This window comes from Dreissena polymorpha, chromosome 12 (assembly GCF_020536995.1).
Source record: "Dreissena polymorpha isolate Duluth1 chromosome 12, UMN_Dpol_1.0, whole genome shotgun sequence".
NCBI lineage: Eukaryota > Metazoa > Mollusca > Bivalvia > Myida > Dreissenidae > Dreissena > Dreissena polymorpha.
The window spans coordinates 59,965,289-59,981,572 of NC_068366.1; the positions used below are offsets into that span (position 1 = coordinate 59,965,289).

General features: G+C 38.4%; 2 protein-coding genes across 8 annotated transcripts in view; one reads left to right on the forward strand and one right to left on the reverse strand.

The window, feature by feature from the left end:
- LOC127853319 (MORC family CW-type zinc finger protein 3-like) overlaps positions 1–16,284 on the forward strand; it is a 382,815-nt gene that overhangs the window by 48,717 nt on the left and 317,814 nt on the right. The window lies entirely within an intron of this gene.
- Positions 1–16,284, reverse strand: part of LOC127853318 (golgin subfamily A member 6-like protein 2) — a 128,633-nt gene that overhangs the window by 9,595 nt on the left and 102,754 nt on the right. For all 7 annotated transcript variants that reach the window (XM_052387739.1, XM_052387735.1, XM_052387737.1 and 4 more), the window contains 4 exons: positions 13,687–13,784; positions 12,981–13,064; positions 11,624–11,764; positions 2,706–2,861 (listed from right to left, as the gene is read on the reverse strand). In XM_052387739.1, coding sequence (XP_052243699.1) covers positions 2,706–2,861; positions 11,624–11,764; positions 12,981–13,064; positions 13,687–13,784 — 479 coding nt within the window. The remainder of the gene's footprint in view (positions 1–2,705; positions 2,862–11,623; positions 11,765–12,980; positions 13,065–13,686; positions 13,785–16,284) is intronic.

Below are 16,284 nucleotides of genomic sequence, written 5' to 3' on the forward strand. Positions count from 1 at the left end.
AAGGATGCATAAGTTTGTATATATATATATATATATATATATATATATATATATATATATATATATATATATATATAATTTTTTTATTTATATTTATATTTATGATTCACTTACAGGTTATTATTTTATTTAGATAGCAAGCAATGTTAGTTTGGTCAATTTGATAATTGAAGGGACATAAATCAGAATTTTATCAGGCTATCTGGTTGGTCATCGAAATTAGTCGAAATGATATGCATCACGTAGCAAAATATTGTTCCAGATGGAGATGGCCTGTGTTGCAAGTGCCTACTATAATGTATTTTGCGTAGCGATAATAACAATTGCTGCCTAACAAACAAGAGCTCCGCGATCGAAGAAGATGCCCCCCACCCCAAAACAAGAGGGCCTATAAGGCCCAAAGTCGCTCACCTGAGATTCAAAGGAACTGACATGTTTTGTGCAGCCCAAGATGTCATAAGAACAAAACCAACTTTCATGACAAGTGAACACCCTGGCAGCCACATTTTTCAACAGAACAAGGTTTTACTATAGCCATATAAGGAAAAATGCCCCGCCCCCTGGCAGTAATGTTTTTCAACCAACTGGCATCATTTTTGAACTCGTCCAAGATATTATTAGGATGAATCTTCTGACCAAGTTTAATGAAGATCGGACAATAAATGTGGCCTCTAGTGTGTTAACAAGATTTTACTATAGCCATACATAGCCAGATGAGGAAAAATGCCCCGCCCCTTGGCAGCCATGTTTTTCAAGCAAACGTAACCATTTTCGAACTCATCCAAGATATCATTGAGACCAATCTTCTGACCAAATTTCATGATAATTTGACAATAAATATGGCCTCTAGAGTGTTAACAAGGTTTTAACAAGGGAGTTAACTACTGGTATTATAAAGTATGTATAGGTTATCTTTCTTTAACAGACTGTTCACATGTTTTCACGATACACATATAGAGAAAACTGACCCACCCCCTGGCGGCCATGTTTTTCCACCCATCATGACCATTTTTGAACTCGTCCGAGTTGCGGCCATGTTTTTTTACCGATCCGAACCATTTTTGAACTCAACCGTTGTATCCAGAAAACAAATATTCTGACCAAATTTCATGAAGGTTGGACCTAAAAATGTGACTTCTAGAGTGTTCACATGTTTTCACTATATGCATATAGAGAAAACTGCCCCACCCCCTGGCGGCCATGTTTTTTCACCGATCTGGACCATTTTCGAACTCGTCCGAGATATGAATGAAACCAATGTTTTGACCAAGTTTCATGATGATTGGGCTAAAATTGTGACTTTTAGAGTGTTCACAACGTTTCTTTATAGCCATATAAGGAATACTGCCCCGCTCCCTGGCGGCCATATTTTTCAACGGACCGGAACCATTTTGCAACTCAACCAACATATCATTAATACAAACATTTTGACACAGTTACATGAAGATTTTAATACAAACATTTTGACACAGTTACATGAAGATTGGGCATCAAATTCTAAAGTGTTCACAAGGTTTTTCTTTTTTTTGACCTAGTGACCTAGTTTTTGACCCAGCATGACCCAGTCTCGAACTCAGTCGAGGTATCAATGGGACAAATGTTCTGACCAAGTTTTATGAATATCGGACAATAAATGTGCCCTCTGGAGTGTTCACAAGGCAAATGTTGATGACGCACGACGCACAACGCACGACGGACAAAAGGCGATCACAAAATCTCACTATGAGCACAGCTCATGTGAGCTAAAAACAGGGCTTTGACACCCTTCACTCAGTCCTTTAATAACATATCGAACTTAAAAATTTAACACTTATTGTCACAGTGACTTTGACCTCTGAACTAGTGACCCCAATTGTAATAGGGGTCATCTACTGGCCAAGGCATATGCAAATGAGAAGTATCAAGCCAATCGAAAAATTCGTTGGCGAGTTATCGATCGGATACGATTTTCACATGTATTGTGACAGTGACCTTTTTTTAACCTAGTGAGCCCAATTTCAATAGGAGTCATCTACTGTCAAAGGCCAATGCACATGAGAAGTATCAAGCGAATAAGTCCAATCGTAGAAGAGTTATTGATCGGAAACGATTGTCACACTTATTGTGACAGTGACCTATACCTTTTACCTCGTGATCCCAATTTGAATATGGGTTATCTACTGTCAAAGGTCAATGCACATGTGCAGTATCAAGCCAATCGGTCAATCCATTGACGAGTTATTAATTGGAAACGATTTTCACACTTATTGTGACAGTGACCTTAGGCTTTGACCTAGTGAACCCAATTTCAATAGGGTTTATCTACAGCCCAAGGCAAAAGCACATGGGAAGTATCAAGCCAATCGGCCAATTCGTTGACGAAATATTGATCAGAAATGATGTTAACATTTATTGTGACAGGGACCTTGACTTAGTGACCCAAATTTCAATAAGGGTCATCAATTGTACAAGGCCAATGCATCATGCCAATCGTTGAATTCGTTGACAAGTAATTGATCGGAAACGATTTTCACACTTATTGTGACAGTGACCTTGACTTTTGACATAGTGATCCAAATTCCAATAGGGGTCATCTAATGCCTAATGCCAATGAACATGGGAAGTATCAAGCCAATCGTCATTCGAAGAATAAAATATTATTTGTAGAATGAGCATTTAATGATAGACATAACGGAAAGTTATCTTTTATAAGTAATTTTACTTACATTGCCTTCTTGTACGTTTCTTTGTAGGTGGTCTGTGGTTTCTCACTCTCGTCCGAATGAAATTCACTCTCGTCCGAATAAAATTCACTCTCGTCCGAAAAAAATAATAGATCCTCGTCCGAATAAAATTCGGGATCCTCGGGAATATCACAACGACTAAAACATTTTTTTTTTAGTAAAATTCATTTTAATTATTAAATACTTACCTGCTATCTTATAGCTTTCTCCTTTCCATGGGGAATTTACTCATACGGAATTTTAACTGGGAATCGGCCACCTCCATACCGTAATACAGGCCAGGTTAAACATAGTGCAATGCAACCTAGGCAAAAACCGGTAACCAACCCTCAATATTCTTTCAATACATATACAAAAATATTAATAGAATAGCGTGGTGGGATGTGAGTTTTACCGATAGCAGGTAAGTATTTAATAATTAAAATGAATTTTACTTAAAAAATTTGTTTTAATGTCATAAATACGTTATCTGCTATCTTATAGCTGATTTTGCAGCTGCGGTGGGAAGGCTCGTATATATTTTCCCATCACAGTAGAACCCATAAACAGGGTTATCAGCTAATGATAGCACATCCCAAAACAGCTAATCTTCGTTAAAACGATATTAATTGTGACTTCTCGGACAGAGTAAATATGTCTATGTCATAAAGAAGGCACTACCGTTAGTGAAACCACAAGAAGACCAAACATATACAAATAGTATTGTTGGCACTTCAGAAAACGAAGATAAAAAGATGAAAAAGGTGGTCGGATTCCTCCAGAAAACAGCTTGGAGCACGTCAAAAAGTGGGGTGTGATTAATATACGCCCACGAAACAGACAGAGCGCTTAATTCATGCGGTCAGATCCTAAAAAGGAATGAATCCTTAGATTAGACATAAGAGTAAACCTTCCTTAGTCGAGGTCTAACCTCGAGAAATAGAAGCCGCAGACACATCTCCCCCCCCCCTTTTTTTAGGGAAATGAAGAGTGTCTTTTGAGAATCTCAAATGGACTAACACTGCTGAGTTAGAACTTCAAAGTCCCGATTGGCCATAGAAGTTTATCCTCATCTTCATGTCTACCAGTTGAAGAAAAACTTGGAAACTTGAAGATTTTTAGAAGCCATATAGAGGAGTTGATATTAAGCAAGAAATCCTGGCTGACACAACAAAAAAGGCATGAATTTCACTTCTTCGTATGGTAAAAGCCATAATAAGAAGGAAAACCGTCTTAAAATTATATTGGAACTGTTAATGAGCCTGATGAAAAGGTTCATATAGTAAGCTTATTAAGCAACCCAATAACACAAGCAAAAACCTCTTAAGAAGTTAAGGGAACTAAAAACATAGTGTAAAGTTCCATTGTTTGGATCAGTTCCAAAATAGGTAAGACAGCACAGAGTTGTGATGACTTACAATAACCAAGGTATACGAAAACATAATCTGTATCCTTTGATGGAGATAAGAACAAATTTCTTGTCAGCAAAGAAAAAGATGAGAAAAACCTCTATGCATCTAGCAGACTGATAAAGGTAATAACTATGCTCTCGAATGCCCAGTCAAAAAAGAATTTCCAGAGAACCTCATAGACAGTTCTTATGGAATTACCCTCGCAAAAGTAACAAGAATTGAAGCTCTAACAGAAAAACGTTCTTCTGTAGAGATAACTAAATAATGGCCAGACATGTAGTGGCACATGTTTTGATCAGTATAAATATGTCTCTCTGTGGTATTAAGTAGATACCATGAAAATATGGCAAAAACTCACCAAGATATTCCAAAAGAGTAAAATAAACGTAAGTATCCAGTTTATGTCAAGTGGACGAATGTATAACAATCGCACACACTGCTGGATCGATTTCTGTGAACTGCATTGACGTTCAGCATTTACACTGCGATCTACAATCGCATTTCGCTTATTACTAGCGTTAGATGAGAAACAACGTTCCTCGATTTACTTTGCATCTACATCTACGCCATTTGCAAAAACACTGCCGCGCATGCGCAAATCACATTTCATTTAAACCCAACGTAAAACTAATTCGACAGAAAGAACTGCAATACAAACCGTCCATCAGGGCGTTGAGACAACCTGGTATGTGTAAAACGATAGAGAAAAAATGATGTTCTTGCAAAGAACGAAAAAAATCCTGGTTTCCAGATACAAAGAGTGATAAAATGTTCACCTCTGTGTCTGGAAGTAAACCACGACCGATGTGTGTTAGTTGAAACCATCACAAAGGAGTCGTGAATGTGTTGTAAATGAAAAACAGCTAAAAAGAATGCTCGCTTTTCAAGATGTTGATGTGCAGGTGATATTCATCAGGATACCACATAATTGAGAATATCAGGATAAGTGGTTCTAGGTGATCGTCCCTAACCTTCCCTGCTCACATCTGTATAAGATGTAAGGAAATTTGTGGTAGAAGAAAATATACTCTTGCCAAGATAATCTTCTAGCCTAGACCCCACTGAATAACGCGAAATAATGACAAAAAGATGGAAATCTGTGTCATTGAATAATCCTGAGATTAATTCCAATAACTTAAAAACAAGGGCTGTTTGTAAAACATGCATGCCCCCCCCCCCCTATATGGGCTGTGGTGGTGGTGGTGGTGATGGTGGTGGTGGTTATTGATACAATGCATTACAAAAATGCAGTTAGCCTTACATTTGGTAAAATTTAAATATATTACAAGGGAGGCAAATGCTGTAACAAAAACTTATTGCATTTGTTTCCCCTGTATATAAGAAAGATATAATAGTGTATTACCTCCCCTGTCCTGCTTATATTTATATTAATCAACAAAATTAAACATTAACACAATATTTAATATACAAAATATACAAAAAATCTCATATTCTGATATTTTTACTGATCGACTGTATTTTACTAAAAGGATGATGTTTCATTGGACTGATAATTATAGATTTAGGATGACAGACCAGTTGCTTCAGTAATATTGTTCAGAGTGTGCCCTGTTGGCCGCGTATGCATTCTTGAGTTATCATTCAAAAACCATTTTAATATTTAGAGTCACCGTGACCCTGACCTAGTGACCTCAAAATCAATAGGGGTCATCTGCGAGTCATAATCAATGTGCCAATGAAGTTTTATGATCCTAGACCCAAGCGTTCTTGAGTTATCATCTGACAACCACCTGGTGGACGGACGGACCGACCGACAGACAGACAGACAGACCGACAGACCGACATGAGCAAAGCAATATACCCCCTCTTCTTCGAAGGGGGGCATAATAAAGCTGAAACGGGCGTAAGAAGAGACGTCTCAGCAGAAAGACCGGTGACCGGACCGGTAAATACCGACCGGTGGCCGGAAACCATAAGTAAAGGATGGGTGGGGAAAGAAATCACGGCAAGCCGAACTTTCCCACGCTCAACAGACTTGAAATTTGGTAGAATAGTAAAGTGTTGAACACTTAAACGTCTATGATCTATCTATTGTAGCCTCTTTCTTCAACCAATAAAAAGGCGCCTTTAAAATCCTGGAGAATAAAGTCCGTGAAGTCATCGATTTGCGAAGTACGGAAATATGAATGAAAGTGGTTCCTCCGGCATCGGAGGTGTGGTGTCAGAAAAAGGTGACAACCCTAGGAGTAACCTGAAGGAGGTCCACCCTTGCCGGTAGAAGGCTTGTAAGTCTTCAAATCTTGCTTGGTTAAGCCCTTTATTTCAAGGATCCTAACCAGACGAATTCCGAAAGGAATAAGACCAGTTATAGGTAGACGGCTTGTTAGGGCCAGAAAGGTAATAGAAGAAGAACTTTAAGAGGGAAAACTTGTTCTTTCTTATAAAATTGTCTCTAACAAGGGCATCTTGAAAATGAAAAGAGAAGATGAGGTCCCTCCAGATCCTTAGTATCTAAGATTTGAGTTTAATAGCTCCAAAGCCATCTACAAGACTGAAGCCGCCATGCGGTCAATCTGGTAGGCAATCCTATGTACAGAACTCTCTCAGTTATCATTTCTCCAACATGGAGTAAAAAACTGAGATAGTCGTAAAAACAACTGGCATAGGAAGCGAAAGTAAGATATGTCAGAAATCTTGTTGATTCCAGTAACTTGAAAACATGCATTGTCGTAGGAGCAATAGAAAAGCAGAAGTCGACACGAAATGTCGTCTTGCTAATCCTGCTAGAGTCACGTATGTGTCCCAACTGTTCCGTGACAGTGACTTCAAAGTCTGTAGCCGACAGGTAAAGGTGGTTAAAAATTTCATCCTTAGGGTCTAGAACATAAATTATAGATCTGATTAATAGAGGTCAAATAGTAATTTTCGACCTCAATGATAGACTCCGGGCCCACTTCAGCCGAACCATCTGCAAGACCAGAAGTCTGCATGTAGCCGGTTGAGATAGAAGTAGAAATAACAGATATGAGTATTTCATAATCTTCTAGTATTAGTAGTTCATAACCAGCACCAGAATGGATAGTTGGTCAGGAAAATCACCCATAGACCAAGTCAGCAGAGATGATTTGGTAAGCAATCGTCGCCAGTAGAACATCAGTATTGAAAAACACAAAATGTCATGGAGATTGTCGAATCCATAAAATATTGTATTCAATACAATTATAGCCAGGGGTAAACAACTAGGTAATGTACAAGATACCCGTGATGCTATAAAATTGACCGATGAAAACACAGTGTAATACCGGTGATTGGTAACTGGTGACCGAACCGGACCGGTCAATAACCGGTAACTGTAGCAAGGTAAACGGACCAGTCATAATATGACCGGTGACGTTACCAGTTAAAAGACCGAAATATGGTGTAATCCATATGGTCTGACATCAATGTCGAGAACTGCTCGAAAAAGAAGTGCGTGCCAAAAATCAAATACGATGGCGATGAGACATCATTAAAGCAGACGATGAAGATTCATTCGATGAAGAAGAAGAGGAGGAAGAATAGTCCGATGATGATCACGAAGAAGAAGAGGAAAAATAATCCGATGATGAACGACTACTTATTCTGACCGGTGACCAGTGACCGGTGATATGACCGGTGAATGGTGATCGATGTCCGGTGATTGGATCGGACCGGTACAATATAACTGCGTCAGAATAGAAATATCTGGTGCAGAAGAATGACCATCCACGAAGTCATCTGATAATGTAAACCGGAAAACAACGGTAGATTATCAGTATTAATATTCATAAAGTGTCCATTGTAGTCATAGTGGAGAAAAGAACACCTAATCCCGAAGCCTGAAAATTAAACGAACTAGTGTTCGTATACAAATACAGTTCCTTGACTGCAACATGTGTGCATGCCATAAGGAACCAACACACGTGGAATGGAGACATGATATTCCGTAAAGGCATAAAATGGAGATCGTCGATATGACCAGTAGGTATATTAACGCCTACGTGAGGAGTGGCGACGTCCCATATACCTGCTATGCCGAAATGTTGCTCGGCTACGCTGAAAATAAGGTCTCCTACAATATTGTCTCTGTGACCGTTGACTTGATCGCTTACGAGCGTATCGACGCCGAGAACTGCTCAATGAAGGAGAGGTGTGTTCGATGTCTATCCTGTTGTGTTCAATCAAGTAGAGGCGTGTCCGATGTCTATCCTGTTGTGCTCAATGAAGGAGAGGTGTGTTCGATGACTATCCTGTTGTGTTCAATGAAGGAGAGGCGTGTACGATGTTTCTATTCTGTTGTATCTATGGTGGCAGCTCGTTAACGATGATGAGTCCTTTGACGAAGAAGAAGAATAGTCTGATGATGATGAAAGACTTCTTCTGACCGGTGACCGGACCGGTGATGAACGATGACCGGACCTGTGATGACCGGTGACCGGACCGGACCGGTGATGAACGATGACCGGACCGATGATGAACGTTGACCGGACCGGTGACCGGACCGGCCGGTCAGACGTTGATCAATGCAGAGCCAAAGGTCCGTGATCAACGTCATCGGTGACGTACCGGTCATATCATGACCAGTGTTGTCACCGGATGATGACCAAAGTATGGCGGCTGCCATATGGTCAGACATTGGTCGATGTCCGTGACCAATGCCCTCGGGCAAAGACCAGCGTATGGGGACGCCATATGGTCTGATGTTGACCGACTGTTTAACTTAATAAGCTCAGTACGGTCGCCATCTTGCCCGGTTCCCGGTGACTGATGCTGCAACTTGTCATCCATGGTCTGCGAAGTCACCGGGTATTTATCAACTCTTGTATCTGCGACCATCATGTTGTTGATTATATGAAAAACAAGAGCAAAACATATTCAACAATAAACTGGTCACAGGCCAGATTATCATACGGCACATAAAATCATTATTTGCCAATAATGAAAATAATTAACATTCTCTCAGTTATAATTGTAAAGGAGAAAGTCAATTGTACGTATAATAACCCTGCCGTAGATCATAAATTAAACAAAAGTTTAATTCAAAACAGATGAAAAATAAAAGACCATCAAAAAGATTGTCATACGGAACGTTAAAATCATTATTGCACACAATGGCAAATGATAAACATTCTGTCAATTAATTTAAGAACACGCTTTGCACAATCTCATAACACATTAGAAGAACACGTTTTGCACGTGCTCGTTCGCGCCTGAAAACACCCAGCATGGTAGAAATAAACCATTGTTCAATAAAAGCAAGCATGGCTTACCTTTACAAATGAAACAAAAGTCCATTAAATCCACATAAATTAATCCGAATGAGGAGTAAAAAGATAAATAACACATTTTTCTATTCAAAGCTCCAATCAACCAAGTAAAATATATCGAACAAGAGCTGTGTTCGTGAAACACAATGCCCCCTACTGCGCCGCTTTGAAGCCATATATTTTACATTTGACCTTGAAGGATGACCTTGACCTTTCACCACTCAAAATGTGCAGCTCCATGAGATACGCATGCATGCCAAATTTGGAGTTGCTATCTTCAATATTGAAAAATTTGACGTATGACCTTGACCTTGAAGAATGACCTTGACCTTTCACACCTCAAAATGTGCAGCTCCATGAGATACGCATGCACGCCAAATATCGAGTTGCTATCTTTAATATTACAAAATTTGACCTTTGACCTTGACCTTGAAGGATGACCTTGACCTTTCGCCACTCCAAATGTGCAGCTCCATGTGATACGCATGCATGCCAAATATCGAGTTGATATATTCAATATTGCAAAATTTGACCTTCGACCTTGAAGGAGGACCTTGACCTTTAACCACTCAAAATGTGCAGCTCCATGAGATACGCATGCATTTCCAATATCGAGTTGCTATCTTCAATATTGCAAAATTTGACCTTTGACTTTGACCTTGAATGATGACCTTGACCTTTCACCACTCAAAATGTGCAGCTCCATGAGATATGCATGAATTCCAAATATCAAGTTGCTATCTTCAATATTGCAAAATTTGACCTTTGACCTTGAAGGATGAACTTGACCTTTCACCACTCAAAATGTGCAGCTCCATGAGATAAACATACATGCCAAATATCAATTTACTATCTTCAATATTGCAAAATTTGACCTTTGCCCTTGAAGGATGACCTTGACCTTAACCTTTCACCACTCAAAATATGAAGCTCCATGAGATACGCATGCATTCCAAATATCAAGTTGCTATCTTCAATATTGCAAAAGTTATGGGCAATGTTAAAGTTTTCGGACGGACGGACGGACTGACGGACGGACAGACTGATGAACAGACAGACAAACAGATCAAAAACTATATGCCACCCTTCAGGGGCATAAACAAAGTTATGGCGAAAGTTAAAGTTTTCGGACGGACGGACAGATGCCATATATTTGACCTTTGACCTTGAAGGATGACCTTGACCTTTCACATTTCAAAATGTGCAGCTCCATGAGATACACATGCATGCCAAATATAAAGTTGCTATCTTCAATATTGAAAAAGTGATGGCCAATGTTAAAGTTTTCGGACGGACGGACAGACGCCATATATTTGACATTTGACCTTGAAGAATGACCTTGACCTTCACCTTTCACCACTCAAAATGTTCAGCTCCATGAGATACACATGCATGCCAAAAAAACAAGTTGCTATCTTCAATATTGAAAAAGTTATGGACAATGTTAAAGTTTTCGAACGGACGGACAACGCCATATATTTGATATTTGACCTTGAAGGATGACCTTCACCTTCACTTTTTAGCACTCAAAATGTGCAGCTCCATTAGATGCACATGTATGCCAAATATCAAGTTGCTATGTTCAATATTGAAAAAGTTATGGCCATTAAAGTTTTCGGACGGATGGACGGATGGACTGGCACACTGACCGACTGACTGACAGACAGTTCAACTGCTATATGCCACCCTACCGGGGGCATAAAAACAATTTTTAATTCAGAGCCATAAAAGACACGTATACACCTGGTCGATCCGGAAAGAATATTGAGGGTTGGTTACCGGTTTTTGCCTAGGTTGCATTGCACTATGTTTAACCTGGCCTGTATTACGGTATGGAGGTGGCCGATTCCCAGTTAAAATTCCGGATGCGTTAATTCCCCTAGGAAAGGAGAAATCTATAAGATAGCAGGTAACGTATTTATGACATTAAAACAAAAGCAATGTAGCCGATTAACAGAACTTGAGTACGGCTGCAAAAAAATAGCCGTGAACATTTTCGATTTGAAGATGATCTTTATAGCAAGCGACATTAAAAACATACAAATTTGCAAATAATAACGTTGTTTAAGTGGCATGTTTTTAAGTCTTAAAATTGATTGTTATAAAAAAGGCTTGTTCCCTTGTTGTTTCACATGAGCAACCACAGTAGAGTTAATAAAGATACAGGAAAATACTCAGAAAGTACTTCACAAATTTAATAATGCAATTTAGAAAATTATAGTCAATAATTAAGCTTATGCAGTTATTTTTAGAAAAATATTACTTGTAATAAACATCCGGATTTTCTCTGCAGAACCATTTTCTTTCAACATCAGACAATTTTTCATCTGTGTGCCCAGCTGGCAGTCTTCGCCACGTATTGCAATTGTCACATTGTACCCATGTTATTTTTGAAGCCATTGAGCTGAAAAACAAACTAACAACATGACGGTACTTCGCCACGTATTCCAATTGTCACATTGTACCCATTGGTAATTAATTAAATGTGAAGCCTTTGAGCTGAAAAACAAACTAACATCATGGCGGTATTTTTTCATCTCAGTATATCTGCTTTCCATTAATTTTTAGCTGCTATGCAAAAGTCGTTCATAAAAATTGTCCTGATAGAATGTTACATAAGGTTTAGGTTTTATTTCCAAATACATGAGGCTTTAAGCCCAAGAGTACACATACATATAATACACAGTATAGTCAACAGTGGTCAATGACATACAGGCATATAAATATACTATTTTTAGTAATATACATTTAAAATGTATAATGAAAGAATTGGCAAATCTAAAGACATGCATATTCAAAATAAACAGCTTTTTTTAACATTAAAGTGATATTATGGGCATCTAACAGTTTATAGGTGTCTTTCGCAACCATTGTTTATTTTTGGTGTTTTCACTTTATATACACTTATATTTGTTAATGCAACATCAACATACTAAAACAATATCCCGGAAAGAGAAAAATAATGCATTTTAATATCAACCGTACTTTCGTTTTGATAACTGACGACAGAAATGATTTGATTTAAGATGTGAATCTAAATGCAGTTTTAGTTCATACGACACAAAGACACTATTTTGTTTTACGGCTCATTTCGGCTTAGAGGACTGGGTGAGTCATGTAAAATATCGAATATAATATACATTTTTTATAAACAACTGGTAGCAAGATAAGTTGCAGATAATTGGTCAGTAACCACATTTTAAATAACTATTTTGACCTTTTAATTCTTTTCAGATCATTTCAACAGTGAAAAATGCCCATAATATCACTTTATTGGGCCGTGCTCTGTGAAAAAGGGGTTTAATGCATGTGCGTAAAGTGTCGTCACAGATTAGCCTGTGCAGTCCGCCACTTTCCGCATTTACGATATTTTTTGTTCTTGGCAAAAATTAAGTTTAGGCCGAAAGTGTCATTCCTGATCAGCCTGTGCAAAAATGACCAATATATATCCAGAAAAGATGATCAGCAGAAAAAGTTATGTTGTATTTAAGGAAAACAACCAATTGCCAATAAAAGTAAAAAAAAAAAAAAAAATGGAATTTCATTAGTTTCCAAACAGAAGGTCATCAAGCTATATTGTATCAAAAGACACGACTCATTCCAAATAACTCAAAAAATACCTTAGAGAGATGTTTGGGTCCTCTGTATTGGATTTTTCATAATAATAATCGTTCAGCTTTCCTGCAGCAGCATTAATAAATGTACTGAAAAAAAAAACAATTACCCAAATAATGTACTCAAAAGACTCTTCCAGTTGTTAACAAGATGGACAATAATTTATCTCCTGATGTTTCTGGAGTTATATTTTTCCTATATCTAAGGAAACTAAGTCTTTTGACACTATCAAACGCAGATAAATGTGAATCTTATTTGAACATATTGAGAATGACACAATGTGTGAGTATAAACTTCACTCAATAACTTTTACTAAATGTGCGTAAAATATAACTAACAAAACGTTAAAAATAATTTCGTGGAATGAGACAGCCCATACTACATAGATACTTTGAAGCTTGGAATTCAACTGACAGACACCCAATTGCAAGTGAACAAACTTGGAATATTGTCACCAAGTCTATCTGCGAAAAAGTACTCTAAAAAGTAGCGAATGGTAAAGTGCATGGCTCCAGATAATGTTTGCGGAATTTAATTTTTTTCGTTGCACATTGTTTAGGAACACAAATACGGTAGTTTTTCTCCTCTTTTAGTCAAACAGTTAACTGCCAACAAAAGAGAACTGTTTGAGATTTAAAAAAAAGTAAAACAACAACAACCAAAAAACATTTTCCTATAATTGTGAGTGAAGTTTCTAAACGTATAGCATACTTGTATCTTTGGTTGTTGATGAACTCCTGTTTGTTTTGTGTTGGTTCGAGAAAGTCTGCTTCGACCACACCAATGACGCCAATACCATGGCCTTTACCCTAAAAAAAGGTACGTAATATCAATCACTTAAGTATGTTATAACTTGTTAACAGACAAGAAGATTTTCAAAGTGTTAAATACAGTTATACAGTCTATTCTTGTATTAGAAAGAAGAACAATGAGGTTTTCCATCTTTGGAAATTCAGTGACCATCAAAGGGATTACTGGGGCAATTAATAAACCACGCCAATTAAGGCGAATCATATCGTCATTTGTTTGAACCTTGTTAACACTCAGACATCGGGCGCTCAATAAAACAAGAGGGCCAAGATGGCCCTAGTTCGCTCACCTGAGAGTAGTCGGTTCATTCAATCTTTACCAAATGTCAAACTTGACCTAGATATAGTCAAGACAAACATCCTGTTCAAGTTTCATCATTATTTCATCTGCGAGTCATGATTAATGTACCTATGAAGTTTCATGATCCTAGGCGTGAGCATTCTTGAGTTATCATCCGGAAACCATTTTTCTAAGTTGAGTCACCATGACCTTGACAGCCATTGTGTGAATACGTTTTTTGGCACTGTGACCTTGACCTTTGACCTGATAATCAATAGGGTTCATCTGCGAGTCTTGATCAATATACCTATGAAGTTTCATGAACCTATGCATAAGCATTCTTGAGTTATCATCCAGAACCTATTTTACTATTTCAGGTCACCCTGACCTTGACCTTTGACCTAGTGACCTGAAAATCAATAGAGGTCATCTGCGAGTCATGATCATTGTACCTATGAAGTTTCATGAGCCTAGGCATAAGCGTTCTTTAGTTATCATCCAGAAACCATTTTACTATTTCAGGTCGCCGTGACCTTGACCTTTGACCTAAAAATCAATAGGGGTCATCTTCGAGTCATGATCAATGTACCTATGAAGTTTCAAGATCCTAGGCATAAGCGTTCTTGAGTTATCATCTGGAAACCATTTTACTATTTCGGGTCACCGTGACCTTGACCTTTGACCTAGTGACCTGAAAATCAATAGGGGTCATCTACGAGTCATGATCAATGTACCTATGAAGTTTCATGATCCTAGGCCAAAGCGTTCTTGAGTTATCATCCGGAAACCATTTTACTATTTCGGGTCATCGTGACCTTGACCTTTGATCTAGGGACCTGAAAATCAAAAGGGGTCATCTACGAGTTATGATCAATGTATCTATGAAGTTTCATGATCCTAGGCCTAAGCGTTCTTGAGTTATCATCTGGAAACCATTTTACTATTTAGGGTCATCGTGACCTTGACCTTTGACCTAGTGACCTGAAAATCAATAGGGGTTATCTGCGAGTCATGATCAATGTATCTATGAAGTTTCATGATCCTAGGCATAAGCGTTCTTGAGTTATCATCTGAAAACCATTTTACTGCTTTGGGTTACCTTGACCTTTGACCTAGTGACCAGAAAATCAATAGGGGTCATCTGCGAGTCATGATCAATGTATCTATGAAGTTTCATGATCCTAGGCATGAGTGTTCTTGAGTTATCATCCGGAAACCATTTTACTATTTCGGGTCATCGTGACCTTGACCTTTGACCTAGTGACCTGAAAATCAAAAGGGGTCATCTCCGAGTTATGATCAATGTATCTATGAAGTTTCATGATCCTTGGCATAAGCGCTCTTGAGTTATCATTTGGAAACCATCTGGTGGACGGATGAACCGACATGAGCAAAACAATATACCCCCTCTTCTTCGAAAGGGGGGGGGGGCATAATGAGAAACTGCCCTCCTCCCAGCAGCCATGTTATTCAACTGACAGGACCCATTTTTTAACTCAACTCTCGTATCAAGAAAACAAATGTTTTGAGCAAATTTCATGAAAATTTGGCCAAAAATGTGAATTCTACTGTGTCCACATGTTTTCACTAAATACATATAGAGAAAAATGCCCCGCCCACTGGCGGCCATGTTTTTTCACCGATCCCGACCATTTTCAAACTCGTCTGAGATATCAATAAAACAAATGTTTTGACCAACTTTCATGATGATTGGGCAAAAATTGGGACTTGTAGAGTGTTTACAAGGTTTCTCTATAGCTAAATAGGGAAAACTGCCACTATATACATATAGAGAAAAATGTCCCGCCGACTGGCGGCCATGTTTTTCACCGATCTTGACCATTTTCGAACTCGTTCGAGACATCAAATGAACCAATGTTTTGACCAACTTTCATGATGATTGGGCAAAAATTGTGACTTCTAGAGTGTTTACAAGGTTTCTCTATAGCCAAATTAGGAAAACTGTCCCGCCCACTGGCGGCCATGTTTTTCAACAGATCGGAACCACTTTTGAACTCAATTAAGTTATCATTAAGACAAACATTTTGACAAAGTTACATGAAGATTGGGCATGAAATGTGACTTCTACAGTGTTTACAAGGTTTTTCTTTTTTTTACCTAGTGACCTAGTTTTTGACCCGGCACAACCCAGTTTCGAACTCGGCCGAGATTTCATTGGGACAAAGCTTCTGATCAAGTTTCATGAAGATGGGACAAGAA